This window comes from Corvus brachyrhynchos, unplaced genomic scaffold, assembly GCF_000691975.1.
Source record: "Corvus brachyrhynchos isolate BGI_N302 unplaced genomic scaffold, ASM69197v1 scaffold523, whole genome shotgun sequence".
NCBI classification, from domain to species: domain Eukaryota; kingdom Metazoa; phylum Chordata; class Aves; order Passeriformes; family Corvidae; genus Corvus; species Corvus brachyrhynchos.
This window is the reverse complement of record NW_008237265.1, coordinates 431,567-452,361: the sequence shown is the minus strand read 5'-3', so window position 1 is coordinate 452,361 and position 20,795 is coordinate 431,567. Positions and strand designations below refer to the sequence as shown.

Genomic DNA, 20,795 nt, shown 5'->3' with positions numbered 1-20,795 from the left:
ACCGTATCACGAGCCAGGAGATCTCGGCCGCGCACTGTTACAACCCGTGCCTGAACGAGTGGAGCCAGCTGGCCTCGATGAACCAGAAGAGGTAACCCCTGCTCCCTGGGATGCTCGCGTGTCCCTGCCTGGTGTTGAGATAGGTCCTGTTGGGTCACATGGCACTGGCTCAGCCTTAGGGATACGATACAGACCTGTCTGTGCTCTGAACCACCAAACAAACCCGGTGAGAAAATTCCTTTCCTGCTTTCGTTGTGGTATATTATGACTCCAGTAAAGGAAGTGACAAGTTTTCCTGCTCTTAGTGGGGATATACAGGCTATACCAGGAACTGGAGATGGCAAAAAGAAATTATTTGGAGCAGTTATCCAGTGGTTTATACTTCCATAAAAATGCAGATGTTTTGTAGGCCTGCACTTCAGTGAAATACCAGAAAAATGTCAGGAAGATGGTGAGAAATTTCTCACTTTATGTGAATATTTGGATCTGGGAATCATTCATTGTTTGGACAATTTGTCTTTTTAACCTTTATCCTTTTGAACTGTTCATTACACGTTGATGTTGTAGTTGGTGTTCAGAAACATTTGTGTAATTTGTACTTGGAAGAGTAATAGAGACCTAGCCCTGAGGAGGACCCGAGAAGAGAGGCCTTCTCCCTGGCCAAGGTTGTGGCTGCTCTACCTTAACCACACTTTGGAGTTATAAAAACAAAGGCTTTCATTTCACTGAAACAAACTGGCTTTGTTTCCAACATGAACTTCCTCTTTGTTTCCATTTTAATAAAATTGTTTTAAATTTTATCTTTTCTCTCTGAAAAAGTATGGAGGCCAACATTCACTCTAGAATGGAAATTGTTTTCTCTATCCAGTGAACTGAAAGAGCATGCAGAGACCCAAACCATTGGCATAAATGCTTTGTATCCGGGTAGTCAAAGTGCAGTCTCTATTCCTGTCTCCATTTAGCTTTTGCCACCTAAACCCACTCAAAACAGGGATTTGACCTAAAATTAAGTCTTTCCTATCTCACCTTTTTTTTTTTCCCCCCCCACTTCTTGTGTTGTCGAGAGAGTTTTACTAAAATAATCACCTCCGTAATCAGTCATCACAACTGGTCAGGAACTGTTTTTTCAGTGTTTCTGACTGCTTGGAACAGTGTTGGGAAAAGTTTCATCTGTAAAATGAGTGTTTGGCTTTTAAATACTGAAAATACCCTTTGTTACTGACCTGTTTTTTAGAAGCTGAGCCTGTAGCAGAGTTCCTTGAGATGCCTGGGGACCTGAGATGTTTTAGCTGGCTTCATTCTACAGCAGGACCTATGTGAAAGGGGTTGGGAGCACTTGGCCTCGCTAGAAAAGGAGGATGGGATCAGCCCATGCAGCATTTCCTATGGAAATTAACTTCCCCACAGAAGTCCCATGCTGACCACGTCACAAGGTTCTGTTTCTGTGATGTGTATAGCAAGAGAGCTGTTACTGTGTCTGGTGACTGCAACTTGGGTTTTTAAAAAATACCTTTTCAAGGCCGTTTTTGCGCCTTGCAGTTTGTGTATTCAAACTCTAGATCACCCTTTTTTCCTCCCCCCTTGCCCCTTTTTTTTTTTTTTTTTTGCTAGGATCTATAATCATTATACTTGAAATATGCACATGGATGTTTTCTGCTAACATTACTGTTTTCAATGGAATTGCCATGCTAACTTAATCTTCAAACCCATCTCAGGTGACAGCAAGGCGTTCCTTTGAATGGAATTTCACATTGGCCGTTCACTGCAGAAAAGCAGCATGCAAATAGATATTTTTGGAATAATCTCTAGTCTTATATTCCATGGTGGTTATTGCAGGCCAAAAAGTACCCAGAATTGCACCCGCAAAGTAGCAGGGAGGATGTTGCTCCCTGAGTAACTGGGGGAGCTTTTTTTCATGGAAGCTCATCTGACCCCTTCACAAAACACATTTCTGATTTTATGAGCTTCATGAAGTCTCATCTCTGCAGTTGTTAATTGTTATTTTTTCTATATGACAAACCATTTCAGCTCCCTGATGACCTGCTTGGTGTTTTGTGGCAGGGAGGGATGGCTTATGCCCTAGGAGCCAAGAGCAGGGTCATTTTTAACATGAGGGGTTTGCATGCTACATGACCAGTTCCGATGCCTGTCTGCAACACATCTGTGCTGCAATTAGAGCTGCAGTTTGCTTGGCATTGTATTTTTAGTTTGTTATGCTGTAGTAAAATAAGCAGGGTGGTTGCCCAGCCTTCTGGTTAGGAATTACAGCCATGTGACTGTCTGGCAAATGAATTTATGCCAGCTGATATAATTACATCCCGTGGATGAAATTGGACATACCTTCAGGGAGGGCTCTAGTTTCCATTGAAGTTGGTTTGACTTCAGACAGCAGAGGATCTGGATTTGTCCTGCATGAGTGACTGCATGTGTTGGCCTCGAGGGAAGGCTGAGGAGTTATGGATGTAATTGTGCTGCCCTTCTGTTCATATGAGAGTTTTCTGCCCTAAACAAACCTTTGAAGTTCTACGGTATTTTTATTGTGAATTATTTCCATTGTCGTAATAGAGAATCCCAGGATGCTGGGATTCTCTGCACATGCTTAGATGAAGCAGTCCTAACCTACTTCTGAGTAGAAGACAAAAGCCACCTGAATATTTAGCAGCTGTTCTGGTTTGGGTCATCCCTGTTGGCTTTCTTTCTAGGTGTACAGTTCTTATTACTTTAATTTCAAACTTGTTCACAATAGACAGCTCCTGTGTGTTGTTCTTGTGATGCCCCCAGGAGCCCGAGAAAGTGTTATTCCCAATTTCTGCATACACAAGGGAGATAAAATGATTTGCTCAGGCTCACAAAGGAAGCCCGTGACTGAGCATGGAATTTCTCATCGTCTGAGTGCTAAATCCAGTGCTGGTCACAAATAGTCCACATCAGATCACAGTTTCTAGACCTTTTCATTCTAGAGGTGTTTCTGTACTTGGAATTCTCCAGAGAATGACCTGAACTTTTTAATGGAAGCAGCTCCATGTAAGTGTTGCCCGAGACCACTTGTGGTCTTTGGGGTCAAGAAGGTAGCAAAGTGCATAGGGGACTGTTGCAGTAATGTCTTGGAATACCTTGCCAAACTTTTTTTTTTTTTTTTTTTTAAGTGAACAGTGTCTGTTGAAATTTGCTACTTAAAAATAATATAGGATTTCTACTGCATGTGCCAGTTTGAGCTGTATATTCCACTTCTATTTTCCTTCAGAACCTTCCTACTCATGGCAGGTAAATCTTCCAGGCTTGGAAGACCATAGTAGGACCCTGGCTGGAGTTAGGCGCATGCACGTGGAACATGATTTTTGTGAGCAATCTGAGCCTGAACTGCCGCCACTCTGAGGACTCCTACAGGAATATAGGAGATGATGCTTCTAGAGAATGCTACTTGTTTAGGAGACCTTCTCTTTCCTCATTGTATACTTTTTTTTAAAATTCACTCAAATTTCTTCTGTGCTGGTGAAAAATAGACTTCAGAAATTTTTCAGTTACAGCCATCCATACCTTATTTGTCAGAAATGTATCACACACATCCAAAGCCAAATGTTGGATGCAGAGTACTCTGCAGACTCATGTAAGTAACTCATTGAAAATATGTAAAACACTTTGGAATTGCTTTGTAACTGTGCTTTCATGATTCCTTGTCTCTGTTGTAAGTGCTTTAACTCTGGTACAAAGAAGTCATCTGATTTTTGAGAAATTTTAAGGTTAAATTGATTATTTGGCAGGAAAAAGCAATGCTGGTTAATCCAAGGCTCAGGTTCTGCAGCAGGACCAAGGCTACCTTGCAAACAAATTCACATTTAACTTGCTCTTGAAATCCTCCAGCAATGTAGATCCCAGCCTGCCTTGGAATCCTCCTCCCAGATGTCTTGTTCCCATGTTTAGCCACCCCTCTGATCAGAAAGTCCTCTCCAGTATCTGGGCTAACTCTTTTTTGTTGTACACTAAGTGAGATTGTCAGTGAACAAAAACCATGTGTGCTGGTCCTTTATAGCCACTGCCCCCATGGCCTCCTGCAGATACACCTAACACAATCCAGAGCCATGGGGGGGGTTTGGGAAGCTGTGGAGTGTTGTCTTGTGTGCAGAAAGCCGCTCTGACCTCCAGCTCCTCTGCATTCCTGTGTTACATTTTCCTTCCTTTGTGCACGTAGTGCTTTGTACTTTATTGAGCGAAGGAACAGATTTTGAGCAATGGTAAAACCCCATGGCTCCGACTCACTGGTGTTCCTGGGGTTCTGTTCAGAGTGAATGGCGGCAGCAGGAGGCAGCTCATACCTTGGCTTGTCCCAGCAAGAGGGGACCCACTAGGCCTGGTTTTTGGAAAGTACATCTTGATCCCTCATGTTTCGGCAAGTCGCAGGTGTGAGTGGAGTTCCGTCGTGGTTGAATCTGACAGATTCGGCCTCGCTGTTTCCAGGCTGTAGTCCATGGAACAGTTGTTGGTTGTGGAGAGCTGGCTCCCTGCTCAGTGTTTGCTTTCCTTGGTTCCAGCTGCTCCAATGCATTAAAAGAGTGTAAAAATGAACTGAGTATTTCCTAATGTTCACTCTCCGTAAAGACACCTGCTGTTACTGGCATGTAGAGGAGAATGGTAGAAGTTTTTCATAACATGTTGAGCCATTGTCCAAACTTTCATATAAAGTGTGCTGATGGATATTTGCAGCTACTTTTGAGTAAAATGAACCTTATTGTTAATGAATTCCATAAATCTGAGATACCTCCACTCCATTTTAATGAGTGTTTGGAAGTGGTTAAATGGCTGACACAAAGGTTTTTGGCCTCCTTTTAGAATATTTAAAGCTGGAAGTTGTGCTGTTTGTGTTTCAATAAGATAATATTCCCTGTGGTTTTGCCCCTTTGTTAATTTTTGGGGTTTTTTTTTTTTCTGTCCTAACTTTTACAACAGGTATATTCCTTTGAAAATCATAATTTTTTGCAAGTAGTTATCCTCATTTCATACCTGCTATTGATTGCTATGGTATTCTGAATTCTCTAAAATGGAAAGCATAATTGCTATTGAGGGAATATGAACAGACTGACCTAATCGCTCATGTCAGGGGGAAAAAAGTGCATAAAAGCAATTAATTCCTTCAAAGGAGCATTTTAGTTTCCAAAGCTGTATCAGGATGACAAGAACAAAGTGATTCCATCTGGAAACAAATCCTTTTTCCAAATACATTTAATAAAAAGAAGTTGCAGGGCAGTCTGCCGCTAGGCAGGGTTCATTTTGTCCAGACAAAACCCTGCAAAAGTACTTAGCAGTAACTTTTGAATGTTGGATTCCCACAGGGTGGAACTCCCTTTGCTGCCCAGCAGGCCAGTGCAGGTCTGAAACATCATGTCAGTGTTACAGACACAACACAGTTCCCTGTTTGGCTTTGTGCTGAGCTGGTGCACTCCAGGGACTGCCACACATCCAGTTAATTGTGATACTCATAGTAAAGTCTCAATTGTCTCAGCAGAAGAGAAGGAACAACCTTTGTAGGCAGTGAGGCTGTTCCTGGGGAGAGGAAAAGCTCATCCTTTGTTAGACCAGCTTCCCTAGCTGGAAGGAAGAGCTTGAGCATCCAAGAGTTCTGTCTTCACATCCTCTGGTTTCTTCCTCCAGACCTGCACCTTTAATACCCATGGACCATTTGTTCGTGTCTGTGTTACCTTCAGGGTGTGAGATAGGAGACTTCTTGTGCTTCAGGAATTAGGAAGTTGCCCTTTGCCGTGTGTGAATTTTGAGAGCATAATGGAACAGACTAAGAAATAAATGACCAGTTTGGAGGGCATTGGTCATGGAGTGCAATGTAATTTTTGTTCAGCTATGAGTAGGACATAATTTACAGATAGATCTTGCTTCAGAGGATGTATTTAGTGATTTATTGCTGAACAGGGTACAGAAGATTCTCTCTTCTTTCTTTTGCAGAACAGGATTCAATGTGTTCCACTTTAAATTGCTTTTTTATTAGGGTTATTAAAGAGAATCCATAATACAGCCTAAAACAAGTATGCATTCATAGGCATCCATCAAGTCTTGTTTGAAATTTCTGCAGTTTTAACTGAAATTATATCCTTCACTGTGTGTCCATGTAATGCATTTTTCTCTACTGATGGCACATTACTAAAAGCCTAATAAAAACGAGCTGTCTACTGAGCACATTGGTTAAACCGAACATTCAGAGCTGAACTGGCACAGATATAAAACAAAATATTCCTCAGCCTCTGCAGCATCATCAACAACATCCAGAATGTCACTGGGTACTGTCCTGAGTAATTCCAATGTAGTTACAGCATTTTGGCCTTGCACAGAAGAGTTCAGATGCTGCAGATACCTGAAGTGATGGTGCAAACTGTGAGTGGTGAAGCGTGTGTCAGAGCATCAGAACTTTCCTGTGTATTTCTGTACATGATGCAACTCATTTCTGTGCTGCAATCTGTTCTTTCAGATCCAACTTCAAGCTCCTGGCTGTCAGTGGAAAGCTCTATGCCATCGGTGGCCAGTCCCTTTCCAACGTGGAGTGCTACAACCCAGAAAATGACTGGTGGAATTTCGTGGCGTCCATGCCAAACCCTCTTGCAGAATTCTCAGCTTGTGAATGCAAGGGCAAGATCTACGTTATTGGAGGATACACTGCACGAGGTAACAAGTTTGCTGTTATTTCTTGTTGGTTTTTACCTGATTGTTTCCAAGGCTCGGATAATTTTCTCTTGTTTTTCAGGAAAGCTTTTGAACTTGTGTAGAAGGCTGCATAATGCTCATTAAAAGACATAGAAATAAATGGCTGCTAGAAAATAATTGACAAACAAAACAAAAAAAATAGCTCTGTCAGGGAAGAATCAGGTATTTATATTTTTTTTCAGAGCCTGTGTGGACCTGGGGCTCTGTTACTTGGAGAGAACAAACTAGTGGGTACTTCAGCACCCAGCTTAGCTGCTACCCCTTTTCTTAGATTTTGGTCACACAGTAAATAGAGGTCTCAACAGATATACTTTGTTTACTTTTTAAATACCTGGTTTAGACTGTCAGAAGGAAAAATGCCTAGAAGATACCTGCCTGCATTAGTATTTCTCATGTACTAATAGATGTCATGGTCTTTTCACTACAGTATTTAATTGTTTTCACAGGCAAATTCAAGCTATACCTTAATAACTTAATAGAATAATCAAAAGCTGAAGCAAGAACCCACACTTTTAGCTTACTTGATTTCTATACCAGATTTTCTGAGGACACTGAACAAAGGGAAAGATTTGAAGTTTCATTCTTTTCTGACAATTACTTTCCTTTTATCCAGTGAGCAAACAAGTGCTGTTAGAAAGAGCTCCCATTTGTTCATTCTTTAAGTACATAGTGCCATTTTTTGGGAGGCAGACCATTTTCTCAGAGCTTTAGAAGTCAGTTTTTTAAACATGTCAAATATTCAGTATTTACCAGGATTTCATAAGTTTGAATTTGGCCTTTGCCGACTTCAGTTGACCACAGTAGTTTTAAGGGTTTTCTTTCCAAACAGAAAATGAAGTTAGAAGACAGATCAGCTTTTGCAGACAGTACTGCAAGCAAAGCTAAACTGATGTTAGAACAAGCTGTCCCTTCTAGTGTCTGAGCAGATTTGAGCTCTGAATCATTTTAAAGTTTATAAAAGACACACTGCCACCCCCTGTGGTCCTTTTGGTAATGAAAACCCTCAAACACATTTTGTCCAGACCACTCTGACCCAGAGCCTAGTGGCTTCTCTGAGAAAAATGTGCCAGTGTCTTATATGGAGAGCTGCAGTCCCAGTCCTCTGCTCATCCCCACTATGGCATCTTTTGGGGCCATTGTGCTCCCTCATGTCCAGCACTGGGACTCAGAATGCCTGGCAGGAAACACTTGTCATGCTGAGAAGTCAGATCCAAAGGGAAACATCCTGTGAGACAGGAGAACGAGGAGAAGGGGTTGAAACAGGTTAATGGGAAGTCTTGTCTCTAGAGACTGGAGTTAGCAGTTTGGCATTTTTATCTAGAGAGAGAGAAAGAAGCGGTAAGGTGAAAAACCTCTGACTTGGTTAAGAGTGCTACACAATCATGGGAGGACCAGCTTTTCTCCTACACCCTCTGCACTCTGCAAGTTCCTTTTCTGATATTTGTGCTGTTCTTTCATCAGGCTGCCTACTCCTGGTGTCATAAAGAGGAAGATTAGCACATTACTGATTCAGATCCCATTCCTTTTAAAACTCCTGCACAAGGCATGTGCAGTCAGGATTGCTGCCCTGTGTCAGGCTCCTGACTCAGTACTTGCTACCTGTGGGTTCAGCTGAAGGAGGGTAGTGAGTTACCTCTGGCTTCCTCCACACTCCAGGGGATTGCTGCTGCCCTCCAAACCTCTGTTGTTTCCTAGGTCTTTTCCTAAAAAGCCTTTTTTGATGGAAATAGGGCTATAAAACAATATGAAGTTTTGAGCAGTAGATAACTAACACATTTAGGCTGAAATGTAACCAGCTTTACAAATTTTATTCCATAAAACTTCGATTTATAAGATGAAATGCAAATCCAGGATCACTCAGGACAACAAACACCTGTGCTTGTTATAAATAATTTCCCAAACAAGGGTCTGGAATCAGTTTTTCTGTGACATCTTGGCTTAGGACAGGTAGCAGACTTAGAAACCAGAATTGCCACGATTAACTGATGATTCTCCTTTCAAATTATGCAGGTGTCAAAGTGTTAAGGCCTAAAGATCTAAAAAACGCTTAAGGTTTATTTGCTAGTTTGTTACATTTACTAGATAAAACACGTGCAGCAATTAATGGATTTTATGTTATGTTATTTTTAGTAATTTTTGGTATTTCTGTTTATACCTCAGTTTTGGTAGATTTTTGTGGGCTATTTTTTTAATTTGTGTAGAGCTTTCTCCTGAGACTGCACTTTCCAAAAGATGGCGGGATCTGGAATTCCCCACTGTAAATTATAATGACACTTCTTGAATAAAGTCCTTCTCTTGAGTTTGCAGCTCTCAGTTGTGAATGTAGATCCTAACAGAAATTCCATGTCAGGCACTGTGGTGTTCATGTTTTGTATTGTGGGTTTTGTTTTGGGGGTTTTTTTGTTGTTTCAGTGGATATAAAAGACCCAGGCTGTGGACTGAGCATGTGAGGGCCACATTGCAATGGACTTCTATTTCATACACCTCCTCTCAAATAGCACATTTTCCAGGGGAAGTTTACTGCTGTAGATAGTCATAGAAACTTAATTGGGACTTCTCCCCTTAATGAGTCAGTGAATGACACATTGTTTGTAGACAAAGGTCATCTATGTGTAGAGCTGCAGTTTCATGGAGCATTGACATGAAAAAAACCAGAGTGCAAATGCTGGAGCAGCACCTCCCTGGTCACACCACTGATGCACTTCATTCACGACAGTCCAGTTATATTTGGGGCTATTTATACCTGTGCCCTTATAGAACTCGTCAGTATGTCCCTGTCTGCTCTTCCCCTGGGAGCTCACTGGAAGTCATCCTGCAGCACAGACTGGTAACATGGAGCAGATTTAATAAAAGACCCGTCTGGAGTCTGCAAACCTGTTCCCGCTTGTCAGTTGAGGCTGGATTTGAGCTCAGGTCTCCAGAGACTGGAACTGAATTTACTGAGTCGTGTGCGTTCTGTGATAATTTAGTGAAACCTTGGGCACAGCCAGGGTCTTCCCTGTGCCATAAATCAGGGTGGCATTGTAACAATTTTGTGGAATAACACTATTGCCAACACAAGCATTCACTGAGCACTGAGCTGTGAATTATGGACATGATTTCAGCTTCTTTCTGAGCCTCTGCCTGGTGGCAGAGCACAGAGTTCCTGGTTTTGAGATGATTTTGACAATGTGTTTCTCTCTTTAAAAGGTAGCCCTTAGGTCATCCAGGCCACTTGCTGAAATGTAACCAGCTTTACAAATTTTATTCCATAAAACTTCAATTTATAGAATGAAATGCAAAGTATCAAAGTTAAGCTTGGATGATAAATCATCATTTGACAGCCATTAATGAAGCATACTGTCTTCATGATAGTTTGATTCATCTGTGACCACTTCTGGAGAGGAGAATATTACTCCATTTCTCTTTTTGTAAAAAAAATTCTTAGGTATCAACCAGAGACAAAATTAAAAGCATAAGTTAAAAGGTAGGGATTATTCTGCTAAAATGTGCATGCCCAGAAAATTTACGTCATGTAATGTGCCAGAAGTAGCATAACTTTTTTCCCTTGTGCCAAGGAACAGAACATTCGAAGTTTTTTTGTCAAGGGCAAAGTTGTCAGTGATCACCATTTCTCCCCTGGCTTGCCCTGCTTGTGCACTGCAGTGTGTGAGCAATCTGCAGTAAAGGCTGGGACACTTGGTCGGGAAGAAAAACGCTCCCCCACGAGTGCCTTGTGGCAGAATTACCTATTTGTGAATGTCTCCTCTGTGTTTCAGGCAGGAACATGAGCATCCTGCAGTACTGTCCCACTTCTGATTCCTGGACCAACTTGGAGCTGTGCGACGTGCACGTCCGCAAGCAGCAGATGCTCTCTGTGGAGGAGACCATCTACCTGGTGGGGGGCTGCATCCTTGACCTTGGACCAAACCAGAGATCCAGCCCCAGCGAGGACGTGCTGACAGTGCAGTCCTACAACATTGCCACCAAAGAGTGGCTCTACCTCAATGAGAACTCATCCAAATCCGGCCTTAACTTGACTTGCACTCTCCACAACGATGGAGTCTATATCTTGAGTAGGAATATTACTCTGTCTTCCAGCTTGGAGCAGCGCCTCTTCCTGAAGTACAACATCTTTACAGACACTTGGGAGTCACTGGGGCGCTTCCCAGCCTTTGGACAAAACATTCTGATCTGTTCTATGTATTTGCCTGATGGGCGAGAAGTGTAACAGCGCCAGGGGTTTTTTTTCAGTTCCTTAACCGTTCTTTGATGAAATATTGCTCCCTCTGAATAATTCCACTTTCAGAATGTAATGTGTTTGCATAATACAGGCATGAAATACTGATTCTGTTCTCTAAAAAGATTTCAGAATCCAGTGTGAAGAGAAATGCTTCCAGAAACAGTTTTAAGATTTCAATTTGAAAATTTTACTGGTTTGGATTAAAATATCACCAGGTATTGTTTGCAATTTAAATGTAAAATTATTGTGTTGGCAATTGATATAGGAGTTCCAAAGGCAAAACTGATCAGTCTGGTTTTATTCTTCATTTTAGTAGACAGTGTAGAACAAAACAAACATACACATTTTCAAAGTGGAAACAATTCAATAAAGTAAATAATTAGTATAATCAAAACCACAACAGGATTTATTTCTTTCAAAATACAGTTTTTACTCAAGCAGTGTTCTGTCAAATGCACACTGTTTCAAATTGTTTTGTACTATACATTTTTATCTCTTCCACAGCAGCAACTGAGATTCTCAAAGGTGCCAGCAATTAGGGTCCCATCAAGAAGAACTTCTTCTGAATTATTTGTGGTGCAGTGCTTTGCCAGGGACTGGTAGGAATTACCTAGAGGCTACAGTTGCTGATTGGAAAGTAGATGCTCCTTTAGTGGAAGTTGGCAGCATTTCTTGCTACCATTAAGACAGAGGTAAAAAGGCTCTTTATTCAAAGGGTGGAGTTTCCTAATTGTCATAAAGGTTTAAGTTTAGTTACCTTGTTGTGTTCTGTAGTACTTAAAATTGAGTTATAAAGATCAAATTGTAGTTGGCAACAAGCTGCGTGTTATGAACGTGTCCCTGAGCATGTGCAGTGGTGATCCTGGTGCAGGCAGTCCTCCTCCAGGCACATCCTGGTTGGTAACACTCCTGTGGGACACCCATGGGAGGCTTGGCTCTTGTCAATGACTCCCTGACAACATCCCCCAGAGCAGGGGCACGTAAGTGTTGGCTCTTTCTTGTTTCACCAGGAGAGGTTGCCTCAGGTTTGCCACCCTATGTTGTTTCTCTCTCTAAAGGGCACTGTAAGGTGGGCACTGTGAGCACTCCCTTGTGAGGATTCTGGAGTGGTTACTCCAGGAGCTTCTCCCAGGTCCTGCCTCTTGCCTGAGAGAGCTGCAGCCATGACTGGCCCCTTTTCTCTTTGTAGCTGACAAGTGCAAAAGCATCTTCTTGAGGTGACTGCCCAGGTGTGGAATGTGTGTCCTCACAACAAGGAGAGGAAAAGCTTTGGGTCACCGTGGGAAGAGCCAGGTTAGATGTGTGCTAAACACATTGCAGGGATGCTGGTTCTGCTCCAGCCGTGTCTGCACATGATAAGATGAGATTTAAAGCACCTGAACAAGTTCCTAATGTGTGGAGATGTCTTTTTTGCTTCTTCATTAGAATTCGGGAGTCTTGAATCTTCTTTTGAAGACAGGTGTCTGTTGTACAGAGGCAGAGGCAGCAATAGTTCCCTCAAGGTCCTTGTAACTCCTTGCTTTTCCATGGTTTTGAATGAAATCAGTCCTTGCTAAAGGGTTATCAGCCTTAAAGTGCCTTACCAGTCACTGCTCATGCCTTAATCTTGGTGCTTCCAATCACCTATAGCAACCCAAACAGAAAATCCCAGGAAACTTCTCCAGAATGTGGGCATTTGTGTTTGAACATTTTTAGGATGAAAACAACCATGACACAAGATATTTTGGAGGTCTAAGATTTACCTTTTTGGGTGGAACTTTTGCAGCCTGGTGGAGAATGTCATACCTCAGCCCAATCTGGTGCCTGCCACTCAGCTCTGTATGACTTTAATTAGCTAAGTCCATGTGGATGTGTTTTTATTTCCTTTGAAAACATTGTGCAGCTGCTGTGTTTTGACAGCAGTATCAGACCACACAATTGCTCTTCTGCATTGGTAACTTTCATAAGATGCTTATTTCAGAAGTGTTTCAGAATAAATATAAGCAGGGTACCATTGCCTGGTGATAAATTATCTCAGTCACATTATGCTACTTGCTTTCCTAAATTTCTTTTCAGTTCCAGGTTCAGTACCCTACACTCAACTGTGACCAATATTGGTGGAGGAAATCACATCCAAGTTGCAGCATTCCACTTCCAAGCAAATTAACCAAGAAAACCCATCACTCCTGGGTTTGCAGTCGGGTGTATCAAATCAAGTCCTTTCAAATCAATTCATTTTTAGTGCAGTCATAATTCCAAAAACTATGACATTATCTTCTAGGTGTGATAACTCTTTTTCAGAAGAGGCCTTTCCACACTGGGTTTATCTTGGTTTCAACTTCCAGTGATCAAATGACCACCTTGAAAACCTGGAAAACCTGCTCAAATGCAGAAGACAAAGATGTCTCTGACTGTAAATACAGTCAGACCCTTTTGTCAGTCCATGGTGTAAATGCCTCCTCCACTGACATCTAACAGTACTGCAGTCACAAATCAAAACTGGTGTTTAATTTAGTGGTGGCATTAATTAGTGTAATTCTATAAATATACTGCATTACTACAGGCTGAAATAAAAATAAATGGATTTTTTTAAACAAAATCCTTTACAGAAAAGTATGCAATGTGTGTGTTCCCATACCTCAGGAAAGAACCAAACACTGTAATGACTGTCCTGCACCCCGTTCATTTTCTTTTTATCAGTTTTATACTTTGTATTCACTTTTTATATTTTGGGGCAAGAAAAGTGTCTGAGAGCCACTAACAGAATAATTAAAACACTGCTTTTTGCCAATGGAAATGTTGTTTAGTGATCCAGTGTGCTCTCCTTTCTCTGGTGGTGGGAGGAAAAAGGCCCTTAATTTTAGAAGTAGCTGAAGAGTCCTTGCAGTCTGATCAACTGGAAATTCCCGTGTTGTCCTCATGTTGCTCCTAACTTACCATGTGGGCATGGAGAGATCATTCCAGCTCCTGGCATCTTCATCTCCAAAAGTGTCACGTGAGTAGTAATGTTCATCCTGTGGGAGCACAAGGTTTGTCTGGTACGTAGTGTTTGAAAGAGTTGCAGAGCATGGGAAGAAGTGCATTTGTTCTCAGTGCTGCAACTGCTTCCTTGGCTATTCAGACTGCTTCAGCAAGTGCTAATTACCTCAACAAGTGCTAATTACTTCAACCTCTGCTAATTACCTGTATTTTGAACTGATGGCTATTTCCAGCCTGTTTCTTTCCTTCTTTCTTTTTTTTCTATTTGGTCACCCAACAGTCTGTAGTTCATCTAAGTTTCCTGCTCTTGGTTGTTCCCAAGTCTGTATCCAAGTTCCAATCCACTGCTTTCCTGCTGTGTCTGGGTTATCCAATGCTTCTGTATCCACTATTTATCTTCTCTGCCTCATGGATTGATTCCCCTTGATACTGACCAGCAAAAGCGGACTATGGTAGAGGATGATCCTGAGTTCAAAGTAAGAACAAGAGTCCCCAAAGCCCTGAGGGGGGAGTAAATGGAAAACTCTGGGAACTCAGTCCCTTCTCATAAAATGCAGAAGCATTTAAGAAGGTTGCTCACATCAAGGCTAAGAGGGAGCATAAACGTTTCTTCCTTTCCGGGAATGGTTTGTGGTTTTCAATGTGAAATAAGAGTTGTATGGGGCTTAACTTTAATCTCTCTGGCTGCTTTCCGTGGGTTTCCCTTTCTGCCCTGTCGGCTGACCTCTCTTGAGCTTAATGTCTGTGTTTTACATTCTTTGAGGATTTTGCCTTTCTACTTCAGTGTCCAGCCCATTTTGCTGAAACCATATGGTAGCAGTTTGTTGGTCTTTTCTGTGTGTTACTCTCCTTTTCACGCTCATCTGTGTCTGTCTATCATGAAATAGTTTGTAATTCAGTGTAACCATTTCATCAATTCAGTGTAACCTTTTTATTTAGTCAATTTTGGGCTCTGGGGAGAGAAAACTGCAAAGCTAAAAATGTTCAGGTTCCTTTCTTCCGCATTTCAGTGAGAAGTGATGTTGCAGGCAGTCACTTTGTGGGAATTGGTCTGTGTCAGTGACAGGATAGAGAACGGAGGGCACGGAGCGCAATGGCAACATTTAGCACGTAACATGCTCGAAGCCCCGCACATGCAGAAATTACTCCTCGCTGCCATCCCTGTGAAGTAAGATACTCTCTGTAAATGGTGTTAAACCAGAGGCATCCTTGGAACAGCTGTTGGCAAGACCAGTGAATTGATAGGTGTTCATCGAGAGCCCTCCTCAGAGGGCAGAAGCTGTCAGTGTGCGGTTCTATTGATTTTGCACTTAGAGCAATGACCAAAGGGTGGCTCCCCAGCCCCACAGTAAGGCTTAGGAACCAGAGCTGATGCTCCCAGACAGAAAATGTAAACCTCTTTACTGCCATTCTTGGACTCTGATTTCTGTCTAACGAACTTTGAGCCTAGTTTAGTGCAGCCTCTGGGTTGGTTTTTTTTTCTTCCTCAGAAGGAGAATGGAGTTTGGAAAAGGAGTCTGGATTTTGTGAACTGATAGGGATCGTGCATTCACAGATTTAAAATTACCCTCTCAATTATACATGCTGTATGGATTTTTTTCTAAAAGCAGTGACATTACCAGTAAACACATGTTGTTATGTCCTGTGAATATCAGTATTTTCTAAAGTAAGATTCTGTTTCTTCATTTCAATTAGAAGAGTAAAACAGAAATCACTGCAATTACTGTACTTTCCTACTGGAAGGTGGATGGTGGAGGATCCATTTTTAGAGTACCCAGTTTTATGATGTGCTGCACATCTTCAACCCATGTATGCTTCAGGAGGAAAGACATTCAGCACCTGAGCAAAGATCTTTCCTGTTTGTTGGTACTTAGACCATTATCTAAGATTGAGCAGGGAACACAAACTCTCTGAATCATCCTTCCCTCACTCCATTTTTCAGTTGAGTTTATGATTATTTTCTCAGTTGATTTTCCACTCTCTGATATCCTCCAGATGTATTAAAGGGTGTGTCTTGTGATAAGACACCCTTTATAACTAATTTTCAGCATCTTCAAAATGACTTACTCTATAAACTTTTTGGTTTAGTTTTATCAGCCATGCTTTGTTAAAATGATTTTGTAGAATTTTGAGTACTTTCCTGTACTTAGTATTGACAATATAAAGGATTTCAACAGTGTAAGGGCAGGGAAGTATCTGTAGCTCTTTAAGGGCACGACTTAAGCTGTGCAAGGTCTGAAATGTAGAAAGTGTCATTACTTCATTTCCTTTGAAGCTTAGTCTAATTTACAGTTAACTAATTTGTGTTAAGTTACTAATTTCAAGTTTTACACCATTCACTGAGGTTAAAACACTTGCAATTGAACAGTGGTTTGATGCTACAAGGGCTCTGTGTTCATCTTTGGATATTGTTATTACAATTTACTTTTCCTACTGGGGCTGTTATAAACATCTGGTATCCCACTGAATCCATTTTTTACTTGGTTGTAAGGGAATTTTTGCCCTCTTACAGGTAGGGCCTTGATTTATTATGAAGGCCAGAGCTGTGTCATTTGAGAATGTGTATTTTGCAGTTGTAAATTACTGTTTGATGATAACTGCAGTGAAGCCCATAAAAACATGATTTTGGGTGGTAGGGATGGAGATAAAGCTAGGAAAGAGATGCTTAGGGACAGCCACACTCTAACCTCCAGGCATAAGCAATTTTCAATTGCAGAATCAGGCAGAAATGGTTTTAAAATAACAACTCCTTTTTCCCTCTTCCCATCTCTCCCACTGCAACTCAAACCCTTTCAGCCACAATAATTTGTGGCAAGGCATCTGTGCACTTAGAAGAGAATGTTGGCGGTGAGGTAGGATTGCACTGCTTGTGCAGGTGATCTCTTATCAGAACTGCTGCTTGGCAGGCCAAGAAACCTTCCTGCAGCTTTCCTGGAGGACAGTGGTGGCTCTTTAATGACATGTTATCTGCTAATGTGTGTGTGGTGATAGGTGAGGCTGGGAGAGGAGTCACAGAAGCGCTACTGTGTACCTGATAAAAAATGCACAATAGCCTTGTAGAAGAAGTTTTTCTTTTTTTTCAATAGGGCCTGATCCAAAGCCTTTTGATGTTAATAAAAAGAACCAGCTTGGAATGAGGCACATGTTTCAGTGAATTAGATAATTCTGAAAGAACCCAAAGGGACATTAGCTGCACAGCTGGCTGGTGAAAGAGCCATAGGCTTGGAGAGCCTTGGTACAGCATGATCTCTGGAATGCCCCATCTGTGGTTTTTGAACTTGACTGTGAAGTTGTCCATCTCTGTTAACACTAGTTTATCAAATATACTGGCTCTGAAAAAATCAGGAGAATTATGTTTTCCTAGGAATATCTGGGGAGAAGGTGAACATCTCCACAATTATGCTGGAGGGGAGTCACTGAGAAAACATTGCTCTCATACTTCTGACTCTGACCAGCAAAGCACTTGTGGGTTTCCTTGTACCAAGAAATGTGGTGTGTGAGGTTGAAATATTTTACTTTATATCCTGGTGCTGTGAGATTTTTGGGTTTTTGTTTGTTTGCTTGCACAATAGCAACTCAAAAAAAAAAAAAAAATCTTGTATCCAGGCATTGGATGCTTCTCTCCCAGGCTGTAATAATGCCATAGCCAACAAAATGACCTGAGTATGGTCATGTGGGACTGACAGGCATCATCGCTGTTTTACTGTCAATATATACAAGTACAAAAGATTTATTTGTACAAGGAGTAGAAATTTGGCTGATATTCCATGCAAGGTGAAACAGCTCCAGGAGCTTTCCGAGAATAAAATACCTCAGGGTAGTTTCCCTCTATAGGAAAGATAAGGGTGTGTCCCACAGTGGGATTTGAAATCCTTGAGGAAGAGGATAGACTTAAACCCAAATCTCCTGTGCTTTGGCAAATCTCCCAGTAAACATAGTCCCTTCTCTCTTCAGTTTGTATGGGTAACTAGTTTTTGTTACTTGCTTAAGCCAAAAAAAAACCCCAAACAAACCAAAAGTAAAAGAAACCAAAAAAACCCAAACCAAAACCAAACCAACCAAAAAAAAAAAAAAAAACCAAACCCAATTGTCAGGCTTTATGTGGGATAATTAAATCGGTTTTTTTTCAGAAAATAAAATATTTACCCCAACATATCTGCACATCAAACATCTATATAACACACCAAAATCAGGGTGTTCAAGCTTGCATTTCCTATATATTAATTCCCTTCCTTTTTCTTTAAATCTGTTTCAGCTGCTGGAGCAGTGAAATGAATGTTGTTCCTGCTGCGTCCTCTGAGTGTTTGTAAACCTGCTCGTGAAACAGGAGTGTCTGTCTGTCCATCAGGAATAATTGTACCTGTCTGAGGGGAGCTGGGCAGGGCTTTTCTGGCAGGGTGGTTTCACTGGGAGGTTGGTCCCAGTGGGCTGATCCAGCTGTTCAAGACTGGCTGTAAAGGATGACTGTCACTCTGAGGAGTAAGAGTTGATCAGTGTGGCCATAATGCCCAGAGAACATCCCCTTTCCAATAATTTAATAGCATAATTTAATAGCAACTCTGAAATTGTTTCCTTCTGAATTTCTGTTGATCCATCCACCCTCCAACACCCTCAAATCAGAGAGATTTTCTTCTGCCAGCTGTGTTGCATAAAAAGTTCCACTCTCTCTATGGCCCCTGAAGTCCAAGGAAAACACAGAGGAACATAAACCCGTTCACCCCTTCTGGGCCCAGCACGCAGCAGCCTCCTCACCCCTCCAGTGGTCAATAAAAGTCAGAAGGGAAAAAAAACAACGGCAAATACTTCCATCCCACTTGGTATCAGAGACCCCCAAGTCCCTGGCAGCAAGAAAAATCACTCCTTTTCTGCCAGGCTTTCTTTGCCAAAGGCAGGCTTTACTTGGGAACAGTCGTCCTTGGCTCCAGGCCCCTCAGTCAGTCGCCATAAATAGCTGGAAATTCAACCTGTCAAGCTGTTCCCTGCCAGTCTAACACCTACTTCCTTCAGGTGCCACAGGGTGGGACATATTAGGAACTCAGCAGCCCATTAATTCTTTCCTGGTTTCTGTGGGAGGTCTTCACAGAAGTTCAAGACTTTCTTCAGAGGCAGAAAATTTGGAATTTGAATTCTACCCTCTGTAGCAAGCATGGATGATATATATTAATGCTAAAATCTGTCAGTCCTTCTGTCAGGATTAAAATGCACTTGTGCTTTAAAAGTGAATGAAGGCAATGGTCAGGAAAATGTTGTGGTGCAATGAAAAAGTGAATTGAGGTGCAGAGTACCCTGTAATTTTAGTGTTCACAGGTAAGTACAGCAATGGCAACATAGGAAAAAGGGGCAAAGATTTATTTATGATGGTCTGTAATGCCTTAAACATTGGGGCATTAAATTCCAGGCTCTTCAGAATGGACTCTAATTCAAAAGTTCAGTGCTTTCTGCAGTGTTTCTAATTAGGCATCTTGAAGGTCTAGTCAATCACTCTGAGCTGTTTCTGTAAATTTTACTAAGCAGCTTTCTGTATCTTCCTCTTTTGAATGCTTTGCAACTTTGAAAGCACTGTTTGCGCAATGGAACAAATGAAATTGGGTTGGCTTCCCTCAAGCCATGCCATCTGGACAGAAATAGTACCTCACTTCCAGTGTGGAAGTGCAGTTCTTCCAGTTCAAATCTCCACAGTTTCTGTGCAATGCATTCCAGATAAGAAATTGCAAATATATTTTATTTGTCCTGTCCATTGAAAGCTATTGAGCAGTGATCAGCAAACAGGAATCGTGTGACGCAGGAGAACCACGCAGTGCAGTTTATTTAAGCATGAAGTGTAGCAACAGAGGAAGTGCATGCTCAAAGGAGGAGAGACAGAGAAACAAGAAGTACTTGGAAATAAAGGGTCTGTATCTGTACAACAAAGTGATAACCGGGGTTTGGATGCACACCACTTTTGTGCAGGTGTCTGTCCACCATCTGCCCACTTTTGTACTTCCTTTAAGTCAGTTTGTTTTCTCCAGTGCTGAGAGACATCTTCTCATTTTGCACCCTTTCACTTCCTCTCCCATCTCCTGTGTTTCCCGTGACTGGGAAATCCCTTGCATGTTGTCGATGATTTTGGGAAGAGGGAGCAGCCTTGCACATCTCTGTCCATTGCTTTCTGACAGCAGTAGCTGTTAAGGAATATTTAGGACCCAAAGTTCTTTAATGCACCTTTTACATTATTCACTTAAAACTGCCTTTCTGTTGGAAGTAATGATCTATCAATTTTTTGGCTCAAATCTGCAGAATGAATACCAGTTTTCATGTCATGTTGTGATGCTGACGGAATCCCACAAGGGCCAACAACTGTGAAAATTATTTAGTTGATAGTTTGCTACAAAGACCTGGTAGAATATTGCATAGTACTTTTTTGGTGATCTCAGAAGAACCACTTCCCAGGCTTTGCCATCACAGATCTCCATGGTTTGCAGGTGGTCTGTATGAAAAAGGAGCCAGTGGGGAATACTCAGAGCAGAAGTCTTAGGCTGAATCCTACTGATTTGCACCAGAGAGTGGATTTTTACAGCAGTAAGAGGTGGCTGGATAGCGGAGGGAAAGATGTGTAGCCTTTCCTAGAACCCTGTCAGGGTTTCACAGTGGACTTGTTCCAGGTGGGTTAAGTGGGTTGTGTTGCATTCAGAGGTTTTTGGTATGAAGAAATGTTCCTCAGCAAGCTCAGATCAAAATTAATCTCCCTCAATGGAACTTCACAGCCAGTAAAATTAGGAGTGAAAACTCCCTTTCCTGCATGTGTTTGAAGCAGCTCTGTTTGGCTATGGCACCAGGGTACTTTTGTGCCAGTCTGTGACACCTTCAGCTGCTCATCTGGTGAGAGCCTGCAGGGACTTGTGGTTCCACTGCTTTTGGTCTCTGTTTTGTA

At 41.8% G+C, this 20,795-nt stretch overlaps 1 protein-coding gene across 1 annotated transcript in view; it reads left to right on the top strand.

Moving 5' to 3' along the window:
• The window catches only part of KLHL42 (kelch like family member 42), a 14,668-nt gene extending 965 nt beyond the window's left edge, over positions 1 to 13,703 (top strand). The window contains exons 3-5 of the mRNA XM_017730529.1: positions 6 to 91; positions 6,473 to 6,666; positions 10,464 to 13,703. Of these exons, the coding sequence (XP_017586018.1) occupies positions 6 to 91; positions 6,473 to 6,666; positions 10,464 to 10,915 (732 nt within the window). The 3' untranslated portion in view covers positions 10,916 to 13,703. The remainder of the gene's footprint in view (positions 1 to 5; positions 92 to 6,472; positions 6,667 to 10,463) is intronic.
• Positions 13,704 to 20,795: the final 7,092 nt, after the last annotated feature.